The 19,388-nt window shown below is 46.3% G+C and overlaps 1 protein-coding gene across 1 annotated transcript; it reads left to right on the top strand.

The window, feature by feature from the left end:
- The first annotated feature begins 15,118 nt into the window (after positions 1 to 15,118).
- LOC108160242 (protein regulator of cytokinesis 1-like) lies at positions 15,119 to 17,340 on the top strand. Its single transcript, XM_017294101.2, has one exon. It carries the CDS (start codon positions 15,119 to 15,121, stop codon positions 17,162 to 17,164), a length of 2,046 nt encoding a protein of 681 aa, XP_017149590.2. The 3' UTR covers positions 17,165 to 17,340.
- Positions 17,341 to 19,388: the final 2,048 nt, after the last annotated feature.

Genomic DNA, 19,388 nt, shown 5'->3' with positions numbered 1-19,388 from the left:
ACATTCTGCATACACTGGGGAAAAGGATATTATAGAATTGAAGAAATATTTGTCATCTAAGTCGCCAATGAATGCAGAATCTAGTCAGTATCTGTTTAAGGCTATCACAACGAAATTTTTCAGTTTATTGTTTTATCACAGAGACCAAGAATTTATTTATTTATTTATTATTCGCCAACGGAATCAAAAAATCCTTAACTGGCTAGGCTAACTTATTTCTATATTAACAAATAAAAACGAGGGGGAACGTTGTGAGTTGCTGCGGACACCGCAACTCTACGGTTATACCCGATACTAAGTCAGTATGGCTCTCCTCCGGCAGACGCCGCTAATATTAAACGACACGACAAAGAGTGCGTGCGAGAGAGACAGAAAATCAGTCCGAGCGTGACGTCGGGCGCTGCGTAGCCACTGAAAATTGATTTCTTGCTTTTGGCTACAAAAATGATCCGATCTGATCCAGATTCAGCATTCTGATAGATATGGTCATTATCTATGATTCTGCGATTTTTAGTTTTCTCGAATGTGCAATATTGTGGATGCAACAGATTTTCGTCCTTTGTGTGGGCGGAAGGAGGTGGGGCGAAATTTTGAGATACACGTTTTATAGTTAGATCTAACAGGAGTGCGGATACCAAATTTGGTTACTCTAGCCTTAATAGTCTCTGAGATTTTTGAATATCCCCAGATTTTCGTCCTTTGCGGGGCGGAAGGGGGTGTGGCGAAATTTTGAAACAAACTCGTCTCGGTCCGATATATTAGGAGTGTGGATACCAAATTTGGTTGCTCTTGCTTTTGTAGTCTCTGAGATCTAGGCGCTAATGTTTTACTCTAAGCAAAGCCGCCTATGCTACGTGTGTGTTAGAGAGAGACAGGGCGAGAAAAAATGAAATTGTTTTCTTGATGCTGGCTATAATAATAATACGATCCAATTCAGATTCCGCAGTCTTAAAGATATGGTCATTCTCTACAATTCTACGTTTTTGGTTTTCTCATATCTTTAAAATTGTGGATGCCACAGATTTTCGTCCTTTGTGGGGGCGGAAGTGGTCGGGGCGAAGTTTTGAAATATTTTTATAGCAGTGACATATCACAGAAGTTTGGATCCAAAACATCGTTGCTCTAGCTCTTATAGTCTTTGAGCACTAGGCGCTGTAGGGGACGGACAGACGGACAGACGGACGGACGGACAGACGGACAGACGGACAGACAGACATGGCTCAATCGACTCGGGTATTGATGCTGATCAAGAATATATATACTTTATGGGGTCGGAAACGATTCCTTCTGGACGTTACACATATCCACTTTTACCACAAATCTAATATACCCCAATACTCATTTTGAGTATCGGGCATAAAAAATAACATTAGTAAATTAATTATGTAGCAGGAAGAAATCCACAAGCAACCGTCTGACGGCTCCCTTCCCCTGGCAAAAGTCAAAGCGCATTCCAGCTGGCAGCGCATTGTGCTGCCGAAGCGCCCTACTGATGGGCTCATGAAAGCCATAATTGGTCCGGTGGAGATCAACTGCAAAGGGTGCATGGGTCCTGAGGCTCCTAGCGGGCGTAGTGAAGCTAATCCTAATAAGTAGGTCAGGGCAATCGATATTACCCACTAAAAGGTCAAAAATAAATATTTGAGCCGCAATGGTCCTACGATCCTCGAGAGAGGAGAGATGCACGAGGCGACATCTGCACTCATAGGACGGCATCAGAATGGAAAATGGCAGAGGCTGGAGTGCAAATTTCAGAAACTTTCTTTGGAGTCGTTCGATTCGCGAAATTTGGACGACCCCGGTGGGATTCCAGACCATGGAAGCGTACTCAAGGAGCGAGCGCACAAGGAATGCGTACAGACTGAGCCTTGTATATGGGTCCTTGAATTGGGATGAATTGTGCTTAACAAAGCCGAACATTGCATAGGCTTTTGGCAATATTAAATTCATATGCCCTGCAAACAGAAATCTAGAGTCAAATAAGACCCCGAGGTCAAGTATCTCCGTCTGCTTTAAGAGAGGATGGCCATCTATTGAATATGAGGCCAGCACATTAAAGACACGCTTGCTAAAAGAAACAAAGTAACATTTACTAATGTTGAGTGGGAGTGAATTAAGTCTGCACCAACGAGCAACTCTATCCAGGTCGCGCTGCAGAAGGATACTATCGCCTAAGGTTTTGACAGATCGGAAGATTTTAAGATCATCAGCATAAAGCAGATGCTCAGAAGCTTGAATGCTGAGACATATGTCGTTAATAAAAATTAAGAACAGAAGTGGACCAAGTGCACTTCCCTGTGGAAGGCCGGAAGTAGCCAAGAATGGGGCCAAAGGCTTTCCATTTATCAATACGACATACTCTCGCCGCTCAAGATACGACCTAAACCAACTGAGCAGGCAGGAATGAATCCCCAACCGATGCAGCTTGGCTATTAAAGCCCAGTGGGAGACTTTGTCAAAGGCTTTAGCAAAGTCAGTATACACAACGTCGACTTGAGAGTGCATTTCAAAGACACGAGTGCAGAAATTACTGAAAGCAATGAGATAAGTGGTTGTTGATCTACCCGGCATAAAACCATGCTGATTTGGGCTAATGTAGGATTTCATGAGGAAGGTGATTTTTCTGGCAATAATTGGAAATGAGATTTTTGGTACCTCTCTTAAAAATTGGCGTAATTGTGGCAGCTTTCCACTTACCAATAAACTGACCCGTTAACAGCGAATTTGTGAATAGAATTTTGAGAGGTTCACAGAACGCTACAACACAGCTGCGAAGCAGGAAGGCAGAAATGCCATCACAGTCGGGTTTATTAGAATTATCGAATTCATCAATTGCCACCAAAATGTCCTCTTCCGATACATCGAGTGTACCAATATTGACCACCGAGGGTATAGAGTTTAAGACATCGAAACTGTGCCAAGCTGCGTATGGCTCAAAATTTGAGCTAAAGAAAGAAGAAAAAAGGTTTGCTATACCATTATCCGTATTAGCGCTCAAGCTGCCCAGGTTCATAACGGAAGGAAGAGAGCTCGTTGACCTTCTGGACTTTATAAAATGCCAAAAAGACCTGGGATTGACTTAAAGTTCCCTCTCAACGTCGGCAATATATTGGTTATACAAAAATTTGCCTAAAAAAGCAAACTCCCTCTTATGTTGCACATACCTTGCCCAATCTACAGGGTCCCGGGTCTTACCAAATCGTTTAAAGTACTTATTACGAAGATTCTTATATTTCATAAGACCCTTCGTATACCACGGCAGTCTATAGGAGCCATGCACCCTTTTGGAAGCATTGTTACCAATAATACGACGGACCGTATGCAGGAAAACATTATAGGACGTGTCTACACTAGGATGCGAGAGAACAGAAGCCCAATTAACATTTAACATATTATCCCTAATAGCATCATTTTGAATTTACCGAAATTTTGTCTGGCGTCATTCGAGTCTGTGCGGTGGCATTCTGCTTTAGTAAACACATTTCTCATCCTAAATTATCTTTACAACTGGAAAACCTTGAAGGAACTTATTTGCAATATAAAGTAGGTGTTTTTTTGGCCGCACATCAATCAGAATCAACTTGTTTTGTGCTTTGAGGCATGAGTCAAATCAAGCACACAAAATTTTCATTGTGCAATTTGTGCCAACACGAGAGGCGTCACTTATCTGTGCGGAGGCATTTTCCTTGAGCAACACATTGTGCAATCGAAATCCTGCACACATCACATAAATTCCTTCCATTCGCGAACCTCCATCAAGGGAGAGATCCTTGAGATGACTGGCGAGCATGTGGAGCAGCTCCATTCAATGTGGTCCCTCATGTTCGAGCCGAAGACATGCGAGGACTTTCTGCACAAACTCAAGGCGCACGCGGATAATTTCTATACGGATCTGCTGACCGAGTCGCGGGAGAAGCAGGCGGCCATCCTGGATGACATAGCCGCACTCCGAGCCGAGGCCAGCGACCTCACCCGACTCCTCCATGAGACGGTGGACATTGGTCAGAGGCCCGACGATGTGCCACTGGTCATATGGCAGCTGAAGCTGGACAAAAGCATTGAGCATCTGCGCGAGGAGCTCTCGAAACGTCGGGCGGAGATCGGGGAGCTGCTGCTCCAGCAGGACGGCGCGCAGTGCGCCAGACGGAGCTGGACCAGCTGCGCAAGGCCATCAAGCATGACATGAAGATGCTCGAGCTGATGCCCTAGACCGATGCAGAGGATCGCCTACTCAACGATCTGAGCCACAATCTAACACCAGAGACACTAGAGCGGCTGCGGCAGATGCGCAACAGTTATGCCCAGCAGATCCAGGAGCTGCGCTCCAAAATCCATGACATGCGCGAGAAGATCTACGTGCTGTGGGATCGCCTCCAGGAGACGGACGAGAGCGCCATGCGACGAGTGCGCGGGTGCACCGAGAATACGCAGCGCACCTATGACATCCTCCATTCGGAGCTGCAGCGCTGCCAGGCACTGCGCAGCCAGAACCTCAAGACGTTCATCGAGCAGCTGCGCTTCGAGATAAGCAAGTGGTGGGATCTAACGCTCAAGAGCCAGCAGGAGCGCAAGCGTTTCTCCAACTTCTACAATAAGTATTACAACGAAGACTTGTTGGAGCTGCACGAGCTGGAGCTGGATGATCTGAAGAGCTTCTACACGTGCAACAAGGAGATTTTCGATCTGTACGAGAGCCGTTCAGAACTTTGGTCCCACATGCAGGCTCTAGAGGCAAAGGCCAACGAGCCGAATCGTTTCAAAAATCGTGGCGGCCAGCTCCTTAAAGAGGAAAAGGAACGCAAGGCCATCTCGAAGCTGCCCAAGATTGAGCAGCAGATCACTGAACTGGTGCACGCCTATGAGGTGCAATCGCATGGCCCGTTTCTGGTTTATGGCGAGAACATACTGGAGCTGATGGCTGGCGAATGGGAGATCTATCGGCAGGCCAAGCAGAGCTCGGCCCGCAAGAAGGCCCCGCCCACCACGAGGACGGGCAGCAGCAGCAAATTGATGATGCCACCGCCGACTGCCGGTTCAACGGCCCCTCGCACGCCCCGAACTTTGAAGAACATGTCCTCAATGTCGACCTCGACAATGTCGTTGCGCAAGACCCCAACAATCCAGCTGATCACTCCCAATATGACCAAGAGCACTGGGAATCTGCACAAGCGACTAAATCCATCAGCAGCCGCCAGCTCTTCGGGGTATCGGCTGGCCAACAGCCAGCTGAAGGCGTCCAAGTCGCCACTAAAGCGGGTCCGCGTCCTGGACAACACATTGCGTCGCAGCGGGGGATTGGGCAGACGCAGCCTTGGCACACGCTCGAAAAAGAAGCCACGCACAAAATCAGCGGTGCCGGATACAAGATCGCCCAGCGATTCCGAGTATATGACCGATGAGACCACTGAAAATGACCGCGAAGCCGGGATCTCCTATGACGAATTTGTGCCCACGAGTCGCTCCTCAGGGCTGCCCGTCGGCGGGGCTCAGCATCAGCGCAATCGCGTGGCTGTGCCACGAATTCGCCAAGTCGTCGTAAACCACAATTCGGTGGCGTCGGCCGCCGACACACCGTCAAAGCAGGCGGTCAATCAGGAGGAGAGGCCTCGATTTGGCAATCAATTGAAGCTCCCGTCGCCACGTGAAAGTCGCATGTGGCCGAATCCACGATGAGATTATCTATCGAAATTACTACTAAAATGTACCTATATTTTTGGAATTTGGAATTTTTATTTGCGTTTTATGTTTGATTTTATTTTATGTACCTTTATCTGTTTATCTCTGTTTCATTTATTTTCGATGTTGGCCCAATAAAAATTAAATTATCTTCAAGAAGGACAACTGAACCACACAAGCATTCAGGCTTACACTAGAAAAGAAGCATTCATAATATGGTTCCGCCCAGGGCGAATAAAAATGAAAATTGACTAAGAATTCCAACGGCATATGATGCATGTCACATTCCGCGATGGGGAGTTCGCAACATTTAACATGGCAATCTATATCCGAACTAACAAAAATTAAGTCTAAAATCTTATTTAGCCTATTAAAAACATTATTTACTTGGGATAAGCCCATACTAAAACAGTCATCTAGGAAAAGAATCTCGTTCGGCAAATGTACATTACTAGGTATCATAGCCGACGATTGCGGATCGCCGGACCATACCAACGAACCCAAATTGAATTGAGCACGCCGGCGGCTTTAATAGTTCTTAAGCAGTTGGGTATTAGTGTCAGAGGGAATCAAGTGGAATGGAAGTGGTATCGTGCGGTATCTTGCATTACTTTTCGGAAATACATTTATTTAATTTAAACTTCATTTATATTTCTATAGAACAAAACAGAAAGAACGAGGGGGAACGTTGTGAGTTGCTGCGGAGACCGCAACTCTACAGTTATACCCGATACTAAGTCAGTATGGCTCTCCTCCGGCAGACGCCGCTAATATTAAACGACACGACAAAGAGTGCGTGCGAGGGAGACAGAAAATCAGTCTGAGCGTGACGTCGGATGCTGCGTAGCCAGTGCAAATTGATTTGTTCCTTTTGGCTATAAAAATGATCTGATCTGATCCAGATTCAGCAATCTCATATATATGATCATTATCTATGATTCTGCGTTTTTAGTTTTCTCGTATCCTCAATATTGTGGATGCAACAGATTTTCGTCCTTTGTGGGGCGGAAGGAGGTTGGGCGAAATTTTGAGATAAACGTTTTATAGTGAGATCTAACAGGAGTGCGGATACCAAATTTGGTTACTCTAGCCTTAATAGTCTCTGAGATTTGTGAATATCCCCAGATTTTCATCCTTTGCGGGGGCGGAAGGGGGTGTGGCGAAATTTTGAAACAAATTCGTCTCGGTCCGATATCACAGGAGTGTGGATACCAAATTTGGTTGCTCTGGCTTTTATAGGTTCTGAGATCCCTGAACTCATATTTTGCAATTGGCAAAACCGACCATGAAACCTGTGTGTTAGAGAGAGACAGAGCGAGAAAGAATGAAATTGTTTTCTTGATTCTGGCTATAATAATAATACGATCTGGTTCAGATTTTGCTCTCTAGAAGATATGGACATTTCCTACGATTCTGCGTTTTCTGTTTTCTCGTATCTTTGAATTTGTGGATGCCACAGATTTTCGCCCTTCGTGGGGGCGGAAGGGGGCGGGGCAAAGTTTTGAAATATTTTTGTAGCAGTGACATATCACAGAAGTCTGGATCCAAAACATCGTTGCTCTCGCTCTTATAGTCTTTGAGCACTAGGCGCTGAAGGGGACGGACAGACGGACAGACGGACGGACGGACAGACGGACAGACGGACAGACAGACATGGCTCAATCGACTCGGCTATTGATGCTGATCAAGAATATATATACTTTATGGGGTCGGAAACGATTCCTTTTGGACGTTACACACATCCACTTTTACCACAAATCTAATATACCCCAATACTCATTTTGAGTATCGGGTATAAAAACAGGGGATTATTTTATATACATACATGTTTGTGTATAACTAGTATTTTGGGAGCTCCGAGTAGCGTGGGGCGTGGACCAGAGCACGCTGGAGTTGCGCTTCAGCTGGCTGGGATCGATGTTGGGGAAAATCAGTTTCAGGTCCGGAGTGGTGGGGGCCACCGAGAAGAAGCTGTCGATGACATCGGTGGGACAGTGGCTCTGCATGGCAATCGCTTAGCCGCGTACATGGCCTGAAAATGGGTCACAAAATTTTAGATTAGATCAGACACTGGCTAAAGAAAACGCTAACTTACTGCGACTCAAGGTGGGTGCTGGCGGACGCTTGTGGGTGACCTTGCCCTCGTCATCGGTGGCTCGTGCAGCATGTCCCATGTGTATTTTGTCTTCGGCGGCGGTGGCAGAATCTTCTTCTTGGCCCCGGTCAACTGTACCAGCTTCTTAGTCAGTATGGCGCTCCTCTGGCAGACGCCGCTATTTAAACACATATTTAGAATAGTGATCGAGGACGATAAAGATGCCTATATGTCCACTTCTTGAACGGGGATATGGCTCCAGGAAATCTACATATAATTTCTGGAAGAAACGTTGTGACTCGGGCGCAATTCCAATCTTCGGTCTCTGGATTGTATTGGGGGCCTTGGTAGTCTTGCAGACATCACAAGCCTGGATATACTTCTTCACATCGGCAACCAAACCAGGCCAGTAATAATACCGCCGTATCCTTTCTAGGGTTTTGTGAATGCCTCCATGGGAAGCCAGTGGATTGTCGTGCGCGTTACGCAAAACGTCAACCACTAACCCTTGAGGAATCCAGAGTTTCCAAATGAACACATCATGTAGCACCTCTCCTGTTGCGTGATCTGACCTACGATACAACAAGTTATCTACAATTTTGAGATCTGGCAACTTATCAATATTGGCCCTAACCCTTTCTACGATCTCCACGTAATCTTCTGCCTTGAATTCTGGCGATTCCAAATCCACCAACAACCCATTGCTCGCGTCTAGAGTCGCCACTTCCTCCTCATTTACGCGAGAAAGAGCATCCGGAACCACATTAAGCCTGCCGCTACGATGCTCGATTTTAAACGAGAAACTCTGCAGCTTTAGTGCCCATCGGGCTAGACGTGAGTGTAAGTCAGTTTGTGACATGAGCCACTTTAAAGAGGCGTGATCAGTGATTACAGTAAATTCATGCCCCTCGATATAAGCTCTGAACCTATTTATGCAAACTATTGCGGCCAGACATTCTTGTTCGGTGACCGAATAATTCTTTTGGGCTTTGTTGAGTTTTTTCGATACAAACGCAATCGGATATTCGTCCCCCTCCGGCGTCTTCTGCACCAGCACTCCCCCAACGCCTGTCTTGCTAGCGTCGCAGTGAACATAGAATGGTTTGCTAAAATCAGGACTACGCAAAACTGTCGCTGAGCAAAGCATCTCCTTCAACTTTTCAAAAGCCTCCTGACCCTCTGGAGTCATTGAAAATTTCTGTCTGGGCTTGAGCAAGTCCGTGAGAGGCGCGGCTACCGATGCGAAGTTGCTTATAAACTTCCTGTACCAGCCTACCATACCTAGGAAGCGACGCAGAGACTTTAGGGATTTTGGCAAAGGAAAATCGGACATGGCCGAAATCTTATCCGGATTTGTACGAATCACCCCTTCGCCTACTATATGCCTCAAATACCGCACTGACTTCATGCAAATCTTGCTTTTCTCCACATTCAGCGTTAACCCTGCCGCTTTTATGTCACTTGCCACTTCACTCAACACCCTCCGATGTGACTCAAAACTGTCCGACACAATCAAAAGGTCGTCCAGGTACACAAAAACTTAATTTCTTAAACTGGCCGGAATTACCTTGTCCATCAACCTTGTCATGGTCTGCGAAGCATTAGTGAGACCAAAAGGCATTACCTTATACTGGTAGAGAGGTTTCCCCGGAACCGTGAACGCTGTTTTATCGCGTGAGCTCGGCTCTAAGGGAACTTGCCAATAGGCATCCTTAAGATCCAGGCTCGAAATAAACAACGCCTTAGGAAGACGTCCTAGAATCCCATCAATTTGTGGTAACGGATACGCGTCTTTTTTGGTCACCGCGTTAACTTTCCTACTATCTAAACATAGCCTCACCTTTCCTGGCTTCTGCACCAATACTACCGGTGATGACCACGCACTATCGGATTCCTCTATCACCCCTAAGCTGAGCATCCGATCTATCTCCGCATATAACAATTTCTCTACCGCAGGAGATACAGGGAAGTGTCTCTGCTTCACGGCTTTTGCATCACCTACATCAATTGAATGCGAAAGCAGAGCCGTCTTTCCTAGACCGGAAACGGAAAACGAAGGAAATAAATTGATGGTCGCTTGCAACTGGTCGCTGGCCAGCGACATGCTGGGTGGTAATAAATCGAAACTTGACCAAAAGTCGATCCCTAAATACAAGTCCTGGCTGAGCGATGGAATAATGTGCAGCTCAAGGTCCTTCACTGCACCCTTATACTGCACCGGTGTCCGCAGTCGTCCCACTACCTCTTGCCTCCGTCCATCCGCAGTGGAAGCATTTACAACTCCTCTCTTAAAAGGAATTCGGCTTTGGATTACGCGTTCTGCTAACTTTCCGCCCATAACACTCATAGCTGCTCCGGTGTCCAATAGACCAAGGACCGTTTGATCCAACAGGCGAACTTCCGCATATGGACGCTTGTCCTTCTGCTTGTAACGAATGCAATTTATCGCTTTCGCCGCCTGCCGGAACGCTCTCATCCTTCTTGCACTCCTTGTGAGGGCCTTATTACTGGGTTGGTCGTTGGTGAAAAGCGAATGGGATCTGGCATGGACTAGTTGTGGCCAGACTAAAGCTTGGTGTATGTCGGATTCTGATTTCTCAGACGGAAGCTGGGCGGTAGTTTTAAATATCCCTACTGGGATTTCGCCTCTGCACTCGACTGCTTGCGCTGAACACTGACCGGCTGGCGAGGCTGGGTGTTCACTTTGCCGTTTTTTTTGGCATTTGCTACACGACGGCTTATATTTATTAGGTGCTCCGCACCCAAAGCAAAAAATTTTCCTTTTGCTATCGCAATCGTGGTAGCGATGCCCCTCCTTTCGGCAGGTTCAGCAAATCAGTGCCATGGCTGCCACCTCGTCCTCTTCTTCTACATCCGAGAATTCGGAGGCCTCCTCTAATTGGGCTTCCTCTACCAATTCCGCAACCTGTTTCCGGAAAGGAATCAATTTCTGGTACCCATGACACCGCCTAACGTCGTCGAGAAAACCCTCCCTTCTACGACAGACTTCTCTCAAACGTTCTACGGAGTCGATTTGGACATTCAGGAGCTCATGTCTAATTTCAGGTCGCAAATTGCGCCGTAAAGTTTCCACAATCGCTTTCTCTGACATGGGAGTTTCCAAATCATCCATCAGCTGTATCAGGGCGTCGTGGAAGGAATCGAAATTTTCTTTTTCTTTTTGCTTCCTGTCCCTTATCGCTTCTCTGATATCCACATCGGTTCGAGAATCCCTAAACTGCTTTCTTAGGGCTTGGCATAACCGGTCCCATCTCATCGATCCGGAAGTCTTGTGGTAACGCCAATAAAAATCTCTGGCCTTTCCGTCAAAAAGCAGACTGGCGTTACTGCACAGAACTGGAAAATTTCCCTCGAGAGTCTGATGCGTCAAAGCCTCTACCCTATAGAGAAAATTATCAATGCTCAATCCTTCTTGGGTCCCATTAAAACGTAATTTCCAACTATTGAGGATATGGGCGACTTTGTCCGGTCGCTGACTCAGATCTGAGACTGCACTGCTTGGACGGTCGTAGCTCGGAAACTGTGCTGAATACTGACTATTCAGTCCCTGTCGGAATGTTTCCTCCCCTTCTCTGTCCCTATTTTGTTGGACCGGATTATCCGCTTCCCCACGTCTATTCCCTTGAGGAATGCTATTGCCAGTCTCTTGGAAATGTGCTGCTATGCTGGACTGAATGATTTGAGCCATTTTGTCCGTGAGCTGGGCTACCACCTCGTTTTGCATCGTGCTGATGGCCTGTGTAACCATGCTACTAACTCTTTCAGCGGTTATGGCTGCTGCATCGTTTTGCCTGGCCTGGAACCTGGTATTATGAGGAGTACTTCTATCGACGCATAGCGTCTTGCATGTGGGACAGGTAGTATGGGTCTTGACATGTGACTCAATACAAGTTTTGTGAAACTCGTGGCTGCACTTTGTTTTCAATGTAGGAGCCGAAGCCAAAGTTTTCCCACACAACTGGCATTTTGGCGCCGGAGCCGGTTCAGGCTCGTTATCGGGGTTCTCCATTGTAAAAAAAATAAATCAAACTTAATTGCTAACTGTCCTGACAAAAATATGTCCCACAAAAACTACACGACAAAACCTAAACACTTACTTATCAAACGCAGACAAAACCAAAGTTAAAAATGTGTTAATAGTAAAACTAAATTAAGTATTCTAGTTAAAAGTCAGATAACTTATGCTAGCAAACCTAAGATGACCTAAAAATTCAAAAATAATAAGTAATTGTACCTGAACTCAAATTGCAAAGAGAATTGATTCCTCGTGTTATAATTCATAGCTTCCTACGTTGCCAACTTAGGGTCAATGGCCCAGCAAACGGCACAGCTGTTCTCAAGTCTCGCTTCCCTTGTACAGCGAGAGAGCTAGCAAATCAACAGCCCTACCAAATAACACACATGGAATGTAAACCTCAAGAATAGAACGCAAAGAATATGATACGATAAAAAAAAGTCATAAAAATTTTTGCCTTACGCATAGCTAATCCCCATGCGAAACGGACCCTATGCTAATTGAGACCCCAATTCCTAAGCACAGACGCCTTGCACTTGTCGCTGTCTAATCAAAACCAACAACAACTGCATGCGCGAGCCGTGGCCAGCTGCTGCTTTGATTCGCGCCGCTGTCGTCCAAACATCTCGGCTCGGCACTCTACACTTGAAATGAGCATGCTGCTTCCGATTTCACTCGTGGCCAACGGAATTCTATAATCAAGATTAATCCGAGTATGTCCAACGCGCTAAAGCTCATCAGCAGCAATGGCTAAGCCTTCCGCACAGTCCTTCAGCCGTGGGCAGGGTTCCGTAAGTAAACGAGATTCCCTCTGCAGTCCTATGCGCCCGAAAGACCATGTTTAAGACTCCTGCCTCAGAAAAAGTAGGGTATTATTAAGATCGATGCACTTTTCGAAACGCTCCTCAGACGTGGCCGGATGAAAAGTCAAAACTTCTGCTTCCGTTTTCCGAATCGTCTGACAAGCCCTCTACTTGGTGTTGAGAAAAGAAGATATTCTTGAGCAATGACCACTTCCAGAGAAACAATTTTGGTCAATGCCGTCTATGCTGAATCGGGAAGTTTTAAAGACAAAAAAAAAGGATGTCACAGTGTTGATGGTGTCACACCTGAATAGGTGTGGCCCAACGTTGGGCGCCAATTTTTAGTTATAATACTATATCTATGATTCATAAATGTAACGTGTCATCTACGCACGTCTGTGTATATAAATCCTGCCAGGCTAGCTGTCATTCAGCGAAGGGAAGCACACGCTTTGGGTTTCCGGCCTCTGCTCGTCGGCTATTGGAGTGATGTTCTTGCCCCCCTCCTGCTGGTGGCCTATACGCATTATACCGCGAATGAAGTAGCGTGTCACGACGAAAATGCTTAACCGGGAGACACTGTTTATCCCTGAATAGAATTTTGGATGTGTGCTGGAAAGGTATCTCAACTCCGCCTCTGGTGTTGTCGAGGTCGTGTCGCCCACCCTACCATGGCCATTCCAAACCGTTCGATTTAATGACGGAATGGCCCCTTTGTCCGGGGCGTCCTACATGGGGAATTTGCCAGCGAAAGCAAAGCGGTAGATTAATACATTATAAAGTTTATTCACTTACTGGCTAAAACACTATCATTACCCGCAAATACCATAATATAATCACCCACATTAAAAGAGTAGCTAAATGAAATATATGTATAAAATTCCTACAAATACTTGGCTATGTGTCATACAAACGATATACAAAATAAGTCCGAAATGGACAAACTAACTTGCTTGCTGACTCCGTAATGTTACGAAACCAATTCGAGTGGGCACTTCTCCCTCTCACTCACCGACCGGCCCTAAGGGGCCGAAGGCTTTCCATTTATCAATACAACATACTCTCGCCGCTCAAGATACGACCTAAACCAACTGAGCAGGCAGGAATGAATCCCCAACCGATGCAGCTTGGCTATTAAAGCCCAGTGGGAGACTTTGTCAAAGGCTTTAGCAAAGTCAGTATACACAACGTCGACTTGAGAGTGCATTTCAAAGACACGAGTGCAGAAATTACTGAAAGCAATGAGATTAGTGGTTGTTGATCTACCCGGCATAAAACCATGCTGATTTGGGCTAATGTAGGATTTCATGAGGAAGGTGATTTTTCTGGCAATGATTCGCTCTAGAAGTTTTGAAACATTGCTGAGTTTGGCAATAGGTCTATAATTGGAAATGAGATTTTTGGTACCTCTCTTAAAAATTGGCGTAATCGTGGCAGCTTTCCACTTACCAATAAACTGACCCGTTAACAGCGAATTTGTGAATAGAATTTTGAGAGGTTCACAGAACGCTACAACACAGTTGCGAAGCAGGAAGGCAGAAATGCCATCACAGTCGGGATTATTAGAATTATCGAATTCATCAATTGCCACCAAAATGTCCTCTTCCGATACATCGAGTGTACCAATATTGACCACCGAGGGTATAGAGTTTAAGACATCGAAACTGTGCCAAGCTGCGTATGGCTCAAAATTTGAGCTAAAGAAAGAAGAAAAAAGGTTTGCTATACCATTATCCGTATTAGCGCTCAAGCTGCCCAGGTTCATAACGGAAGGAAGAGAGCTCGTTGACCTTTTGGACTTTATAAAATGCCAAAAAGACCTGGGATTGACTTAAAGTTCCCTCTCAACGTCGGAAAAAATTTGCCTAAAAAAGCAAACTCCCTCTTATGTTGCACATACCTTGCCCAATCTACAGGGTCCCGGGTCTTACCAAATCGTTTAAAGTACTTATTACGAAGATTCTTATATTTCATAAGACCCTTCGTATACCACGGCAGTCTATAGGAGCCATGCACCCTTTTGGAAGCATTGTTACCAATAATACGACGGACCGTTTGCAGGAAAACATTATAGGACGTGTCTACACTAGGATGCGAGAGAACAGAAGCCCAATTAACATTTAACATATTATCCCTAATAGCATCATTTTGAATTTACCGAAATTTTGTCTGGCGTCATTCGAGTCTGTGCGGTGGCATTCTGCTTTAGTAAACACATTTCTCATCCTAAATTATCTTTACAACTGAAAAACCTTGAAGGAACTTATTTGCAATATAAAGTAGGTGTTTTTTTGGCCGCACATCAATCAGAATCAACTTGTTTTGTGCTTTGAGGCATGAGTCAAATCAAGCACACAAAATTTTCATTGTGCAATTTGTGCCAACACGAGAGGCGTCACTTATCTGTGCGGAGGCATTTTCCTTGAGCAACACATTGTGCAATCGAAATCCTGCACACATCACATAAATTCCTTCCATTCGCGAATACAAGACCCATTCCTATTGGCTATGGTTGACCCAACCTCCATCAAGGGAGAGATCCTTGAGATGACTGGCGAGCATGTGGAGCAGCTCCATTCAATGTGGTCCCTCATGTTCGAGCCGAAGACATGCGAAGACTTTCTGCACAAACTCAAGGCGCACGCGGATAATTTCTATACGGATCTGCTGACCGAGTCGCGGGAGAAGCAGGCGGCCATCCTGGATGACATAGCCGCACTCCGAGCCGAGGCCAGCGACCTCACCCGACTCCTCCATGAGACGGTGGACATTGGTCAGAGGCCCGACGATGTGCCACTGATCATATGGCAGCTGAAGCTGGACAAAAGCATTGAGCATCTGCGCGAGGAGCTCTCGAAACGTCGGGCGGAGATCGGGGAGCTGCTGCTCCAGCAGGAGCAGCTCTGCGAAGAGCTGGGCGCACTGCCGCTCCCTCTACTGGCGGACCCGCTGCCCCTGCCCGATGAGATGGACGGCTTTCGCGACCATCTCGACAACCTGCGCTCTCAGCGCGCAGTGAGCCAGACGGAGCTGGACCAGCTGCGCAAGGCCATCAAGCATGACATGAAGATGCTCGAGCTGATGCCCCAGACCGATGCAGAGGATCGCCTACTGAACGATCTGAGCCACAATCTAACACCAGAGACACTAGAGCGGCTGCGGCAGATGCGCAACAGTTATGCCGAGCAGATCCAGGAGCTGCGCTCCAAAATCCATGACATGCGCGAGAAGATCTACGTGCTGTGGGATCGCCTCCAGGAGACGGACGAGAGCGCCATGCGACGAGTGCGCGAGTGCACCGAGAATACGCAGCGCACCTATGACATCCTCCATTCGGAGCTGCAGCGCTGCCAGGCACTGCGCAGCCAGAACCTCAAGACGTTCATCGAGCAGCTGCGCGTCGAGATAAGCAAGTGGTGGGATCTAACGCTCAAGAGCCAGCAGGAGCGCAAGCGTTTCTCCAACTACTACAATAAGTATTACAACGAAGACCTGTTGGAGCTGCACGAGCTGGAGCTGGATGATCTGAAGAGCTTCTACACGTGCAACAAGGAGATTTTCGATCTGTACGAGAGCCGTGCAGAACTTTGGTCCCGCATGCAGGCTCTAGAGGCAAAGGCCAACGAGCCGAATCGTTTCAAAAGTCGTGGCGGCCAGCTCCTTAAAGAGGAAAAGGAACGCAAGGCCATCTCGAAGCTGCCCAAGATTGAGCAGCAGATCACTGAACTGGTGCACGCCTATGAGGTGCAATCGCATGGCCCGTTTCTGGTTTATGGCGAGAACATACTGGAGCTGATGGCTGGCGAATGGGAGAACTATCGGCAGGCCAAGCAGAGCTCGGCCCGCAAGAAGGCCCCGCCCACCACGAGGACGGGCAGCAGCAGCAAATTGATGATGCCACCGCCGACTGCCGGTTCAACGGCCCCTCGCACGCCCCGAACTTTGAAGAACATGTCCTCAATGTCGACCTCGACAATGTCGTTGCGCAAGACCCCAACAATCCAGCTGATCACTCCCAATATGACCAAGAGCACTGGGAATCTGCACAAGCGACTAAATCCATCAGCAGCCGCCAGCTCTTCGGGGTATCGGCTGGCCAACAGCCAGCTGAAGGCGTCCAAGTCGCCACTAAAGCGGGTCCGCGTCCTGGACAACACATTGCGTCGCAGCGGGGGATTGGGCAGACGCAGCCTTGGCACACGCTCGAAAAAGAAGCCACGCACAAAATCAGCGGTGCCGGATACAAGATCGCCCAGCGATTCCGAGTATATGACCGATGAGACCACTGAAAATGACCGCGAAGCCGGGATCTCCTATGACGAATTTGTGCCCACGAGTCGCTCCTCAGTGCTGCCCGTCGGCGGGGCTCAGCATCAGCGCAATCGCGTGGCTGTGCCACGAATTCGCCATGTCCTCGTAAACCACAATTCGGTGGCGTCGGCCGCCAACACACCGTCAAAGCAGGCGGTCAATCAGGAGGAGAGGCCTCGATTTGGCAATCAATTGAAGCTCCCGTCGCCACGTGAAAGTCGCATGTGGCCGAATCCACGATGAGATTATCTATCGAAATTACTACTAAAATGTACCTATATTTTTGGAATTTGGAATTTTTATTTGCGTTTTATGTTTGATTTTATTTTATGTACCTTTATCTGTTTATCTCTGTTTCATTTATTTTCGATGTTGGCCCAATAAAAATTAAATTATCTTCAAGAAGGACAACCGAACCACACAAGCATTCAGGCTTACACTAGAAAAGAAGCATTCATAATATGGTTCCGCCCAGGGCGAATAAAAATGGAAATTGACTAAGAATTCCAACGGCATATGATGAAGTCACATTCCGCGATGGGGAGTTCGCAACATGTAACATGGCAATCTATATCCGAACTAACAAAAATTAAGTCTAAAATCTTATTTAGCCTATTAAAAACATTATTTACTTGGGATAAGCCCATACTAAAACAGTCATCTAGGAAAAGAATCTCGTTCGGCAAATGTACATTACTAGGAGTCATAGCCGACGATTGCGGATCGCCGGACCATACCAACGAACCCAAATTGAATTGAGCACGCCGGCGGCTTTAATAGTTCTTAAGCAGTTGGGTATTAGTGTCAGAGAGAATCAAGTGGAATGGAAGTGGTATCGTGCGGTATCTTGCATTACTTTTCGCAAATACATTTATTTAATTTAAACTTCATTTATATTTCCATAGAACAAAACAGAAAGAACGAGGGGGAACGTTGTGAGTTGCTGCGGAGACCGCAACTCTAGGTTTACCCGATACTAAGTCAGTATGGCTCTCCTCCGGCAGACGCCGCTAATATTAAACGACACGACAAAGAGTGCGTGCGAGGGAGACAGAAAATCAGTCTGAGCGTGACGTCGGGTGCTGCGTAGCCAGTGCAAATTGATTTGTTCCTTTTGGCTATAAAAATGATCTGATCTGATCCAGATTCAGCAATCTGATATATATGATCAATATCTATGATTCTGCGTCTTTAGTTTTCTCGTATCCTCAATATTGTGGATGCAACAGATTTTCGTCCTTTGTGGGGGCGGAAGGGGGTGAAGCGAAATTTTGAGATATACGTTTCATAGTGAGATCTTACAGGAGTGCGGATACCAAATTTGGTTACTCTAGCCTTAATAGTCTCTGAGATTTGTGAATATCCCCAGATTTTCATAGTTTGCGGGGGCGGAAGGGGGTGTGGCGAAATTTTGAAACAAAGTCGTCTCGGTCCGATATATTAGGAGTGTGGATACCAAATTTGGTTGCTCTAGATTTTATAGTCTCTGAGATCTAGGCGCTAATGTTTTACTCTAAGCAAAGCCGCCTATGCTACGTGTGTGTTAGAGAGAGACAGGGCGAGAAAAAATGAAATTGTTTTCTTGATTCTGGCTATAATAATTATACGATCTGGTTCAGATTTTGCTCTCTAGAAGATATGGACATCTCCTACGATTGCGTTTTCTGTTTTCTCGTATCTTTGAATTTGTGGATGCCACAGATTTTCGCCCTTCGTGGGGGCGGAAGGGGGCGGGGCAAAGTTTTGAAATATACTTGTAGCAGTGACATATCACAGAAGACCGGATATAAAACGTCGTTGCTCTAGCTTTTATAGTCTTTGAGCACTAGGCGCTGATAGGGACGGACAGACGGACGGACGGACAGACGGACAGACAAACAGACAGACAGGGCTCAATCGACTCGGCTATTGATGCTGATCAAGAATATATATACTTTATGGGGTCGGAAACGATTCCTTCTGGACGTTACACACATCCACTTTTACCACAAATCTAATATACCCCAATACTCATTTTGTGTATCGGGTATAAAAATGTAATGGGAAGTTTTATTTGATGTTTACAAGCGTACTTTAAGCATTTACTCAGAGTCGCCTCTTCACCTGAACCCACTTAATCTACCAATAAAACCCTCAATTGAAACAGCTCAACAGCCTGAGTTAAGCCGATGAAGAATAACCCTCAGTTCCGAACTCATAATTTTATCCGATTGATGAATCACTTTCCTTCAAGGCTAGATAATTTTAATTTTTTCCGACCTCATAAAGTATTTATATTCTTGATCAGCATCAATAGCCGAATGGATTTAGCCATGTATGTATGTCCGTCTGTGCGAACCGATGAGCGCCTAGATCCCAGAGACTTTAAAGGCTAGAGAAACTTAGTTTTGTATCCAGTATCTAGTTAAATGATACGAGAAAACTAAAAGCGCAGAATTATTGAGAATAACCGTATCTACCAGATCTA

The sequence above is a fragment of the Drosophila miranda genome, chromosome 3, assembly GCF_003369915.1.
Source record: "Drosophila miranda strain MSH22 chromosome 3, D.miranda_PacBio2.1, whole genome shotgun sequence".
NCBI lineage: Eukaryota > Metazoa > Arthropoda > Insecta > Diptera > Drosophilidae > Drosophila > Drosophila miranda.
The sequence above is the reverse complement of the archived record's forward strand: the minus strand, read 5'-3'. Positions and strand labels throughout refer to the sequence as shown.